This window comes from Gymnodraco acuticeps, unplaced genomic scaffold (genome assembly GCF_902827175.1).
Source record: "Gymnodraco acuticeps unplaced genomic scaffold, fGymAcu1.1, whole genome shotgun sequence".
Classification (NCBI taxonomy): Eukaryota; Metazoa; Chordata; class Actinopteri; order Perciformes; family Bathydraconidae; genus Gymnodraco; species Gymnodraco acuticeps.
This window is the reverse complement of record NW_022991564.1, coordinates 75,233-88,614: the sequence shown is the minus strand read 5'-3', so window position 1 is coordinate 88,614 and position 13,382 is coordinate 75,233. Positions and strand designations below refer to the sequence as shown.

Here is a 13,382-nt window from a genome sequence, read left to right as displayed (position 1 = left end):
ACAAAACATTCATAATATTTAATTATAAATATAAATAAGATAGAAATCCAAAATGGCTTCAACAGACATTATTACTTTAGGATTACTTTGTCACATAACTGAAGAACCACGTTGTGAAAGAATTAGGCAGGTAAAATAACCTTTGTATACATTTTGAATGTTGCCTCAGGGGCGTCTGTTAATACTAAAAATGCACACCTCGTAAATGATATTGGAGAATTCTTGGTGGATTTAAGTTACACACACTAAACTCATTTACTGTAAGATGTTTTTTTATTTAAGATAAGATGAACCTTTATTAATCCCCGAGGGGAAATTCAGTTGTAGCAGCAACAGGGTGAATTTTATATTCACTAGCTTTTGAGCTAATGTCTTTACTTTTCTACAGGTGCATCTCATCCAAATACAAACATGAGATCATTCCAGGATCTCCTTCTATCTACCGGCTGATTCCAGAAAAAAAGGAAATTGGAAATATGAGCAGACTAACTATCGGTGAAAGAGATCCAACAAAGAAAAACAAAACCATCTTGCTTGTTGGTGAAACAGGCACAGGAAAATCCGCTCTGATCAACGCTCTGGTTAACTTCGCCATGGGAGTGAAGTACGAGGACGATGGCTTTGTTCAGATGGTACAGGAAGAGAAGAAGAGTCAATCGGAAAGTCAGACGTCAGACGTGATCGTGTACGAGGTCTTTGGTCTTGAAGACAGAACTCTGCCCTTCTCTCTGACCATCATCGATACTCCCGGGTTTGGTGACACCAGAGGGAATGAGAGAGATGTCCTCATCAGCGAAAGATTGTTGGACTTGTTCTGCTCAACAGATGGAGTTCATGAGATCGATGCAGTGTGTCTGGTGCTGAAAACGAGTGACAATCGACTGAGTGACCGACTGATGTACGTCTTTGAATCAATGATGTCCCTGTTTGGAAAAGACATAGAGAAGAACATCGTTGCCCTCGTCACACACTCAAACTTTGTGACACCTGAAAATGTTCTACAAGCTCTGAAAGATGCGCAAATCAGGTGTGCCAAAGACGAGGAGGGTCAGCCTGTTTATTTCATGTTTGATAACAAGCAGAAAACAGAGAGAAATAAGAGAAATGAGCGTGCTCTAAAGAATGCATGGGAATCAACAGAAGATGAAATCTGTAACTTTGCAGATTTCCTGAAAAAAACCAAACCACAGAACCTGAAAGGAACTGTTGAAGTGTTGAATAGACGCATCAGACTGGCAGCCTGCATCCACAACCTGCAGGAGAGAGTTCAGTTCATTGAACTGAAACAAAGAGAGATCAAACAGACTCAGGAAGCTCTGAAGAAACACGAACAAGACATGAAGAATAACGAGGACTTCAAGGTAGAAGTTGATGAAGTCTATAAAGGTAAAGAACCTGTCGAATGTAGGAAGATATGGTGGTGTTTGTGGTTAAACAATACAGGAACTACCAGCTGTGACGACTGTAAGGAGACTTGTCACGATCAATGCGAAGTGGCCCCAGATCCAAGTTACTGTGAGGTCATGGAAAAGAAATGCACAATATGCAACAAAGAGTGTAGTGTATCAGGCCATAAGAATGAGCTCTACTGCACGGTGTGTACTGGGAAGTGTAATGTAACCAAACACGTGAAAACAGAACAATGCACTGAATGTGAGGATAAGTGCAGGGATCCAAATCATCTGAAAACACCGTGGAGATATGTGAGCAAGACAAGGAGAGTTACTAGGACCATACAGCAGATGAAAGCCATGTATGAGAAGGGTAAAGAAGACAGTGAGGAGTCAGTGAGCCTCTTGGAAACTCTCCAGAAGAACATAGAAGACCTCCAGAAAGAAAAAGATCAGTTTCTGGAAGAGTCTTTCCAACATGTTGTGGAACTGGAGAAGATCGCCCTGAATGATGTTTCACTCTCCACTCATGTCCACCTGGATGTCCTGATCGAGAAGATGAAGGAGAAGGGAGACACAGAGAAGGTCAAGAAACTGGAGGAGATGAAAAGTCAAATGGAGGAAAATCAAAGAGCCAAATCAGCTCTGAGCTACATGTCTGGTAAAGCCGCAGCATTTGGTAACAAAGTGGGTAAAGCAGCTAGGGATCTCTTCAGAGGAAACACAGCTGAGTAGAAAACAGGCTCTACACTTTGATGAAAGGTATTTCATTAGACCAAGTGTGATGCTGAAATAATGATTTCATATTTGACGTGTCATCACCTTTGTTTAAATGTTTGAATTCCTGCCCTTTGAGGTTTACTGTTCATCACTTACTTCACGTTATTATGTTATATATAATTCAATACTTTGGAATAAGAAAATGATGCCTTTGAATCTTTAGTTGACAGTTCTGCAGAAAGTCTTTGCAGCTCCTGAGGCTTTTGACTGATTTCTAAACTATGTTTGGAGTAAAAGACGATGTGTAATCATTTGTTCTGATGTTATTGTGTATTCTCCACATATGAGGATGTTCGACCTGCAGCTCACTTTCTTCAGATCACACTCATCACATGAACTGCATCTAAAAGAGACGCAGCTTTCTGCTGGAAAGTAGAAACAAGGAAAAACTCCATTTCTAGTTTTCTACGAGTTGCATTTATAACTTTTTAGATGTTCATCATGAGTTGCTTTATTTTGAGGCTTGATTGTTGTCAGTCGAGTTCATCTTTTTTCTTCATCATTGAATCATTTGTGCATAAAATGCTGATGTTCGTGGTGTTTCTTTAACCATGTATGATGATGCTCACCTGGAATGTGCTGTTTATGAAACAGGTGTCAGTGACGACAGAGTTGAAAGAAACGTCTCCTGTTTTTAAGATTTGCATTCAGTTACTTTGCATTTTTACCTTTTTAGATATTAAGCATTTATGGTTTTATTTTGAGACTTGAGTTTCAGCAGTTTAGTTCAGATTCTTCATCATTTAATCATTGTTATCATTTGTAATCATTTGTAACCATATATCAGTGAATCAATAAAAACAAGTATCTGTTGTGGTCTACTGAAAGACAGCAGCTCCTTCTATCATCGTCTGACCTCTGAGCAAAGCTCGATGCGGCCTCTTGGGGTTTAGAGGAATGTATCATTACATTATAAATACATGTTAGGTGTTGACCCTAATTACAAATCCTCTCCAAAGATATTTAGTTTTCTTAAAAACAAAAACAGATGGTTTTCTGATTATGGGGAAGTTGTTGGTGAAAAAGTAATAAATATGCAAAGTATGTGATTCAACAACATGTAAATAAATGTTTTAAAATATGCTATAGGGAGACATTTCATTACGTCTCCTGAAGTTTCATTCTAGATTAGACATGTGCAAGTTTATGAATATTTAATATAAGAGCACAAGTTTGGTTCTTTATTTGAATCAAGATGAAACATGTAGAGTAACTAGCTCCATGTAGTGCTGTAATTAAATAACTAAATACAAGTTATTGCATCTGTTATAGAGGGCTACAAAAGGGTTACATCAGAATATATACTTTTAGTAAGAATTGTATTTGGAGAACATACAATTAATGCTATTGCTTGGTTCCAATCCCTGTGTGTGTGTGTGTGTGTGTGTGTGTGTGTGTGTGTGTGTGTGTGTGTGTGTGTGTGTGTGTGTGTGTGTGCGTGTGAGCTAGTTTGTGAGCTAGTTTGTGGAGTTGCTCTGAGAGAAGCAGGGAACACTTTTATTGTAAAAGGTAAACATGATTGAGGCGATGATGATCCACTAATAACAAATATGTTTATGTAAATGTAAAGAATTTATATTAAAACGTTTATTTATTTATTAAATAGTTTAGAAAGTCATTTTTATATATATATTTATTGAAGATGTACGCTTTAAGGCCTCTTGGGTTTGGCGTAGGTGTTGTCAAATATTTGAGTAAATTGAAAACAATACTTACATTTAAAGTATTTTCCTCCAGCTGATCGGATCATACATTCCAGGGCCCAAGAGTTCAAAGCTTTTAATCTCAATCAGATCCGATCAGATTTTGAAATCCCATTTTTTGTGATCCAGGATCAGACAAGTCGGCCAGATTTTGTCCCTGGAGTTCAAAACAATTCAGGATAGGATCAGCCTGATCCAGATTACGACTTTTCAAGATGACTAGATCCTGAATATCAGTGCTTTAATCCTACCGAGCGCCATCTAGTGGACATGAAAAATAATACAAGGAAGACAAGAGACCACATTGCAGAGACATCTATTGTCCGCAATTACTTTTGAAAGGTGATGACAGATGATGGACTTTTTTTGTTGTTGAAAATATTTTTTCTTTAATCTAAATTACATTTGTGATTGACAATCTTTGTTGTGATACTTTCATGAGCATAAACATTTATGTCAACATTTGGTTGAAAACAAAATAGGCCACCACAAACGTGACCAAAAAATGAAAAATAAAATTGATTTCCCATGAAGGCTAAAAATGGTGTATTATTTCAGTTAACAAACTTTGCCATCTTATTTATATTGAAACATATTTTTAAATAAATGGTACAGTACATTTTGCTCTGGTAATCCACTGGAAATCCACCCTTCTGGTCGGATCAGGATAATCCAGTTTTTTGGGATCAAACTGATCCCAATCCTGTGTTGTCGGTTTGAACTACCCGTTTTGAAGATTTGATCCAGATTAAAGCTTGGATTGGATTTCCTGATCTGATCGGATATCAAAGTGATCCTAATCCTGTTTTTTGGTTTTGAACTCCCCAAAATCCAAATCTGATTTGATCAGATAGGGATTAAAAGTGTTGAACTCCTGGGCGGAGATTAAACAAGTTTTATAATTTACTCTTCTTCCAATGAGGGTTGTTACTGCAGCCTAAATCCTCAATGTAGCACTACCGCCCTCTCCTGGATTTAATCACAATGTCAGATCTTCCTCACGATGAAGCTCACCCTGTTTAAAATATATTATTTTGATTTCAAATAATTATTTACAGCTGGAAAATTACTAAAACTTTACTATGAAAATACTGCAGGTAAAAGTCCTGCATTCAAAACCTGACTTTAGTAAAGTGTGTCAGTGAAATGCAGTTAAAGAAGTTAAAGTTAAATAATTGATTGATGCCCCCTTAGGTTAATAAACAGCAAAACAAACTATAGGAGCCAAACAAACTGCACTAGTCTACTAACAGAATAGTGCAGCATCTCCAGCTAGCTAGTTAGCATTACATATATCACATATTTATTATGTTATTAAAAACGTACGTCCCCCGTCCTTATTGGGTTTGACGTTTGTGTCGTTTAATATTTGAGTGAATTAAAAAACAATACTTACTTTAAAGTATTTTCCTCTGAGTCAACGGACGTCAAAACTCACTGGACACCGGCGCAATGAATTCTGGGATACGCTGAAGGATCCGTCAGCTGTGTCGTCTGACTCCGGGAGATGAAGGTCGCTTTGGTTGAACGCGTTTGGAGGAGACTTCAAATGGAGCAGCCATGTTTCTCCAGATGTGTGGATTACTCCAAATATATTTTACTGCATAATCAATACTTTTACTTTAACTACATTTTGCTGATACTTTTTTAAATGCAGGACTTTTACCTCCTCTGTTGTGACCTTTTACTCAAATACTTAACTACAACTTCAAGGTATTAGTGATTTACTTCAGTATTTCTGTTTTCTGATACTATATATTTAGTTCCAGTAATATTTATATTTTCTGTCCAGTTAAAACCATGTATTTCCAGATGTGTTGGTAACTTTTACTTCAACTACATTTTACTGCTCAATTAATACTTTTACATGAAAGTTTTAAATGCAGGACTTTTCCCTGCATGTTGTATTTTCACAGTGAGGTATTAGTACTTGTATAGCTGTAAAACATCGCCTATTTGTCGTTAAAATGCAATAATAATTGATAAAAACAGCAGGTTTGTCTTTTAGGATCGGACTCGGACCCTCTCCAAGTTACCCTGTACGGTCTTTGAGGTATGAGGTGAGGAGGGAAAGTGCAGAGCCTGAAACTCCAAGTTCTTGGAGAGTGCGAAGGAGGATCTGATGAATCACCGTGTCGAATGCAGCAGACAGGTCCAACAGGATGATGACAGAGGAGAGAGAGGCTGCTTTAGACAAGACAAGATAAGACAAGACAATACAAGACAAGATAAGACAAGATAAGACAAGACAAGATAAGACAAGATAAGACAAGACAAGACAAGATAAGACAAGATAAGATGAGACAAGACAAGATAAGACAAGATAAGACAAGACAAGACAAGATAAGACAAGATAAGACAAGACAAGATAAGACAAGATAAGATGAGACAAGATAAGACAAGACAAGATAAGACAAGATAAGACAAGATAAGACAAGACAAGATGAGACAAGACAAGATAAGATGAGACAAGACAAGACAAGACAAGACAAGATAAGACAAGACAAGACAATATAAGACAAGATAAGACAAGACAAGATAAGACAAGATAAGATGAGACAAGACAAGATAAGACAAGATATGATAAGACAAGATATGACAAGACAAGACAAGATAAGACAAGACAAGATAAGATGAGACAAGATAAAACAAGATAAGACAAGACAAGACAAGATAAGATGAGACAAGACAAGACAAGACAAGATATGACAAGACAAGACAAGACAAGATATGATAAGACAAGACAAGATAAGACAAGATAAGACAAGACAAGACAAGACAAGACAAGACAAGACAAGACAAGATATGACAAGACAAGATATGATAAGACAAGACAAGACAAGATATGACAAGACAAGACAAGACAAGACAAGATGAGACAAGATAAGACAAGACAAGACAAGATAAGACAAGACAAGACAAGACAAGATAAGACAAGACAAGATAAGACAAGATAAGATGAGACAAGACAAGATAAGACAAGACAAGATATGATAAGACAAGACAAGACAAGACAAGATATGACAAGACAAGACAAGATAAGACAAGACAAGATAAGATGAGACAAGATAAGACAAGATAAGACAAGACAAGACAAGATAAGATGAGACAAGACAAGACAAGACAAGATATGATAAGACAAGACAAGACAAGACAAGATGAGACAAGACAAGATGAGACAAGATAAGACAAGATAAGACAAGACCAGATAAGACAAGACAAGATAAGATAAGACAAGATAAGACAAGACAAGATAAGATGAGACAAGATAAGACAAGACAAGACAAGACAAGAAAAGACGAGACGAGACGAGACGAGACGAGACGAGACGAGACAAGCAAATATAAGATAAGATGAGACAAGATAAGACAAGACAAGACGAGATAAGACAAGACAAGACAAGACGAGACGAGATGAGACGAGACAAGACGAGATGAGACGAGACGAGACGAGACGAGACAAGCAAATATAAGATAAGATGAGACAAGACAAGACAAGACAAGACAAGACAAGACAAGACAAGATAAGACAATACAAGACAAGACAAGACAAGATAAGACAAGATAAGACAAGACAAGACGAGACAAGATAAGACGAGACAAGATGAGACAAGATAAGACAAGATAAGACAAGATAAGACAAGACAAGATAAGACCAGACAAGATAAGATAAGACAAGATAAGACAAGACAAGATAAGACAAGACAAGATAAGACAAGACAAGATAAGATGAGATAAGACAAGATAAGACAAGATAAGACAAGACAAGACAAGACAAGACAAGATAAGACGAGATAAGACAAGATAAGACAAGACAAGACAAGATAAGACGAGATAAGACAAGACAAGACAAGCAAATATAAGATAAGATGAGACAAGATAAGACAAGACAAGATAAGACAAGACAAGATAAGACAAGATAAGACAAGATAAGACAAGACAAGACAAGATAAGATGAGATAAGATGGACCTTCCTTAATCCACGCGGGGAAGTTCAGACACTGTTGCTTGCAGATGTTGTGGTTTCAGACCCGCCGAAGGGTCCGTGGGGCTAGCTGCAGGAAATGTCAACACTAGTTCAGATGACTTTAGGGTTAGGGTTTAGGCTTGTTCTGATGACTTTAGCTGTTTTCGCCCCATTCTGTGGTTCATTTTGAGCCTCTACTTTGTGCTGCGGTTGTCGTTATCTGTCTAATATTTTGTCTCCATTATCTACATTTGCTATGGAGGAGCAGATATATTAGAAACAGCTGCACAATAAATGTAATCCTGTACTTCACCACCATGAAACAACAAGAGCACAGATTGTAGAACTCTCCTGACAAACACAGTTTTCACACAGGTTGGATTTACTGCAGGACTGTTGGTATTTTTCTGTCTCTCTATACGTTGTCAGTCGAAGCCAAACTTGTTGTTGTTTCCAGGAATTGTGTGTCATTAGTTTTATTGTTAGAGGTTTTGTTGCAGTACCAAGGGACAGCCCACTTAGTCTCTTTGAAACAGACCAACTGTGGCGTTTGGATACTACTTGGACCCCAAAGCAGAGACGGACACAAAATTAAGTTCAATGTGTTTAATGAAGAAAACAAGTCCAAGGCAGGTACCGAAGACAGGGAGCTGGCTGGCTGCAGTAGGGTCCAAAACTAAGCAGAGGGAAAAACGTCTCCGACAAAAACTCAAGAGTTCCTCAAAAACTGCAAAGAAACAAAACTAGACTCCAGGCTGCAGAAAAGGCAGCATTTACGAACAACAGTTAATTCTCTGGCAGAGAAGTGAGGTGAGGGCCAGGCTCTTAAAGAGCAGGTTGATTATGTGAATAGGAACAGGTGTGCCTCATCTGCAGCCAGGAGATACCAGCCACGCCCCCCTGTCACACACCAGCCCTGCAGAGAAGGAGAGACAGAGTAGTGAGGGGTAAAAGGAGCAAGCAACAAGAAAACACAATAACAAAAACCCCATGCATAAACATAACACCAACATTTGTACAGCCAGTGTCTCTCAGATAATGAGGGGAGTTCAGAGTCTGAAGCTGTTTACAGGCGGTCTGGTTACTGATTAACAGCTAATAACAACTGCTTCAATATCATAAAGTATGACATCTCAGAAAAACATTTTTAATTCATGACATTCCTTTATTGTAGAATAGTAAATAAGCATAATTATATCAGCGGAGACCATGTTAACTGCAGACGGTATTTGGATATTTATCTTCATCGGTCTGCATGTTGTGTCTATTCAGATTTTACTCTACACTCCTCTCAGTTATTATTGTTGATGAATATATCATTTTATTAATTTGCAGGCTCTACTAATTTATCCCTAAAATCACTCAAAGCTCTCTACCAACATCTTTAATACCCAACCCTGGTTAGAGGGCAATTCAGGTGGAGGTTATCAAGATAACATCAAATACGCCACGACTGCAACTATAAAAGAAGAATAAACACATGAGGCATATATATTATCCAAGACTCATAGTCCTAGCTAAATGTTATGGTCATGTGTAATACATCGTTGTGCTCAGTGCCCTCTGCCTTAGACAAGGAACAAACACCCTCAGACAATATACAGTACATACAGTATATCAAATATACAGTACATACAATAAACAGTACATACAATATGCAGTACATTCACGCTCTAACGGTTCAAAAGAGGTGTCAATCACCAAAATCGACCAATGGGTTCCAGAGATACGGCAAATCAACCCAAATGACCCCAGATGTGTTTTTTTTTCTTAAACCTCTCTAAAAAGGTCAGATTTCACTTGTCTTGCATCAATCTTGATACAGGGTACTTATTATATGTTGTACTTTGGATTCCTAAAGCTTTTAGTCTACCTTACCATCATCCAAGGTTAGTTTTCACTATAAGTAAAGAAGAATTGTTGGAAGGACACGATAATTTAAATGTTTTTACCATGTTCAATTTTAATTTACTTTAAACTAAAAAACATCTATATTGATTCTGACTTTTGAGGCTCGGGGCTCAACAGGTTAACCACTAATCCTGCTGCGTAGTGCAGGCCTCAGGGCAGGGAAACAAACAGGTGGAAAAAACAGGTTAAGGTGAGTAGCAAGTCCAAATATAGGTCAGCCACGCCCAGCCGAAGAGACATAGAGGGAGTGAGAGAGAGAGAGAGAGAGAGAGAGAGAGAGAGAGAGAGAGAGAGAGAGAGAGAGAGAGAGAGAGAGAGAGAGAGAGAGAGAGAGAGAGAGAGAGAGAGAGAGAGAGAGAGAGAGACAGAGACAGAGACAGAGAGAGAGAGAGAGAGAGAGAGAGAGAGAGAGAGAGAGAGAGAGAGAGAGAGAGAGAGAGAGAGAGAGAAAACCAACACAGTGAAAACAGAGAAGCAGAACCGTGGATCCTCAGGGTTCTAAAGTCCATGCTCCTCTCGTTCTGGACCAACATTTCTGTGACTGTGTTGTAGAAACCCCCCCCCCCCCCTTTTATGAGGGAGTGACGGCGTCCTCAGATCAGATGCATGCAGACACAGGACAGACGAGGAAGAGCTGAGTTTCCTCCACACACGAAGAGAGTCTGTGAGAGGACCTGGAGAGAGTCTGTGAGAGGACCTGGAGAGAGTCTGTGAGAGGACCTGGAGAGAGTCTGTGAGAGGACCTGGAGAGAGTCTGTGAGAGGACCTGGAGAGAGTCTGTGAGAGGACCTGGAGAGAGTCTGTGAGAGGACCTGGAGAGAGTCTGTGAGAGGACCTGGAGAGAGTCTGTGAGAGGACCTGGAGAGAGTCTGTGAGAGGACCTGGAGAGAGTCTGTGAGAGGACCTGGAGAGAGTCTGTGAGAGGACCTGGAGAGAGTCTGTGAGAGGACCTGGAGAGAGTCTGTGAGTGGACCTGGAGAGAGTCTGTGAGAGGACCTGGAGAGAGTCTGTGAGAGGACCTGGAGAGAGTCTGTGAGAGGACCTGGAGAGAGTCTGTGAGAGGACCTGGAGAGAGTCTGTGAGTGGACCTGGAGAGAGTCTGTGAGTGGACCTGGAGAGAGTCTGTGAGAGGACCTGGAGAGAGTCTGTGAGAGGACCTGGAGAGAGTTCAGCAGGTGAGAATCCTCCCAGAGGAATCTGTCTCATCATCAGGATCACTCTGATCACATTGTGCTGTGTCTCTGTTTACCTGGACACGTTTCTTCATGCTGATTCTAAATATCTGTTTGAAATATTGTGTTTCTCTCTGAGTTAAAGCAGAATGCATTTAGAAAGAGTTCCATGTTCTGTTGTCAGTGTTTCTCAGGTAGAATGAGCAGCAGTCTGATTGTTATCATAGATCACTAACATGGAGAACACACATCATCAGTGGAAATGCAGGGTGTGTCAGAACCGGTCTAAGAACTCTGATCATGTGACTGAGCTGCATTTATTATTTGTAACTCTTAAGACTCTGAACTAAAGTGCATGGAGGAAGTGAGAAGGGCTCCGATACAGCCATCCTCCTCCTCTCAGCTCAGCTCTCTACAGGCTGCAGAATCCTTTCTACATAGACCAATTTAAAGTTTGGGATTGTAAACAGGGTGATGAGGGTTACCTAAAATGACCAATTACCTGTTAAAAACAGTAATCAGTAACGTAATCTAATTGCCCCAATGTTAAAGTCATGTATCCTGATTACTTTCTGTTACTTTTGGATTACCTCAATATCAAAAATAAATATCAATAACATTGCTTTTACTTATTGTATTCTGATTTTGACACATCAAGAATATTTCTCGTATTGTCCACAAAAGAGGCATAAGGGAAATGTAATTGTGATTAAAGTCCGGAACTGCATTTACTAATTTACGAACTAACTTCCTTATTTGTATATTTTTCTAAACATAACCCAGGAGTTGTGTTGTTGTGTTATTGAGAATGCAGTCGTACGGGAACGTTGTTTTTTGGGAGGCTGATTTGTAATGCTCAGAGGAGAGGAGAACAATGGAGACTGCTGCTTTTATTCACCTGGGTCCATGGGCGGGTCTCACCTGGGTCCATGGGCGGGTCTCACCTGGGTCCATGGGCGGGTCTCACCTGGGTCCATGGGCGGGTCTCACCTGGGTCCATGGGCGGGTCTCACCTGGGTCCATGGGCGGGTCTCACCTGGGTCCATGGGCGGGTCTCACCTGGGTCCATGGGCGGGTCTCACCTGGGTCCATGGGCGGGTCTCACCTGGGTCCATGGGCGGGTCTCACCTGGGTCCATGGGCGGGTCTCATCTGGGTCCATGGGCGGGTCTCACCTGGGTCCATGGGCGGGTCTCACCTGGGTCCATGGGCGGGTCTCACCTGGGTCCATGGGCGGGTCTCACCTGGGTCCATGGTCGGGTCTCACCTGGGTCCATGGGCGGGTCTCACCTGAGTCCATGGGCGGGTCTCACCAGGGCCCAGGAGTTCAAAACTTTTAATCTCAATCAGATCCGATCAGATTTTGAAATCCCATTTGTTGTGATCCAGGATCAGACAAGTCGGCCAAATGTTGTCCCTGGAGTTCAAAGCAATTCAGGATAGGATCAGCCTGATCCAGATTACGACTTTTCAAGATGACTAGATCCTGAATATCAGTGCTTTAATCCTACCGAGCGCCATCTAGTGGACATGAAAAATACTACAAGGAAGACAAGAGACCACGTTGCAGAGACTTCTATAATGTTTAATTATATTTTTTTTATTTGAAAGGTGATGATGGACTTTTTTTTTGTTGAAGATATTTTTACTTTAATCTAAATTGCATTTGTGATTTACAATCTTTGTTGTGATACTTTCATGAGCATAAACATTTATGTCATCAACATTTGGTTGAAAACGAAATAGGCCACAAACGTGAGCAAAAATGGAAAAATAAAATGTATTTCCCATGAAGGCTAAAAATGGTGTATTATTTCAGTTAACAAACTTTGCCATCTAATTTAAATTGAAACATATTTTTAAATAAATGGTACAGTACATGTTGCTCTGGTAATCCACTGGAAACCCACCCCTCTGGTGGGATCAGGATAATCCAGTTTTTTGGGAACAAACTGATCCCAATCCTGTGTTGTCGGTTTGAACCCGTTTTGAAGATTTGATCCAGATTAAAGCTTGGATTGGATTTCCTGATCTGACCGGATATCAAAGTGATCCTAATCCTGTTTTTTGGTTTTGAACTCCCCAAAATCCAGATCTGATCAGATAGGGGTGGCGTTCCGATAATCCAAAAATCAGCTCCTAAATTCTAACCCTATCTCCTATCCCTTGACCTCTGAGTGAAAGGTCACGGGGTTAAGGGATAGTGGATAGGAGAATTCAAAAGGACTTAGGAGAAGAGACTGCGGTACTTTAGAGAATCGAATGCACTTTCACTATCCGACGTGTTTCTGATGCGCCAGCGGACGTCCTGAATGAGCGTCTGCTGCTGTGGGGAAACTATGGAAACTACAGTTCTCTATACAGCGGACTACAACATGGATGTTCAATAAGAACGAGGGACTCCTGTGAACTCATCTAGAGACTCTGTGCTCTGACGCTGTTGCTTTATGCTTTATGAAC

At 40.0% G+C, this 13,382-nt stretch overlaps 2 protein-coding genes across 2 annotated transcripts in view; both read left to right on the top strand.

Moving 5' to 3' along the window:
• The first annotated feature begins 392 nt into the window (after window positions 1–392).
• Window positions 393–2,970, top strand: LOC117533550 (septin-7-like). Its single transcript, XM_034197349.1, has one exon. It carries the CDS (start codon window positions 477–479, stop codon window positions 2,124–2,126), a length of 1,650 nt encoding a protein of 549 aa, XP_034053240.1. The 5' UTR covers window positions 393–476; the 3' UTR covers window positions 2,127–2,970.
• Window positions 2,971–10,910: 7,940 nt separating this feature from the next.
• Window positions 10,911–13,382, top strand: part of LOC117533552 (NLR family CARD domain-containing protein 3-like) — a 37,990-nt gene continuing 35,518 nt past the window's right edge. The window contains exon 1 of the mRNA XM_034197352.1: window positions 10,911–10,926. The gene's annotated coding sequence lies outside the window, so the exon portion shown is untranslated. The remainder of the gene's footprint in view (window positions 10,927–13,382) is intronic.

Bases quoted from the DNA above. Each gene is read 5' to 3' on its own strand.
- LOC117533550 (XM_034197349.1), top strand. From the start codon at position 477: ATGAGCAGACTAACTATCGGTGAAAGAGATCCAACAAAGAAAAACAAA.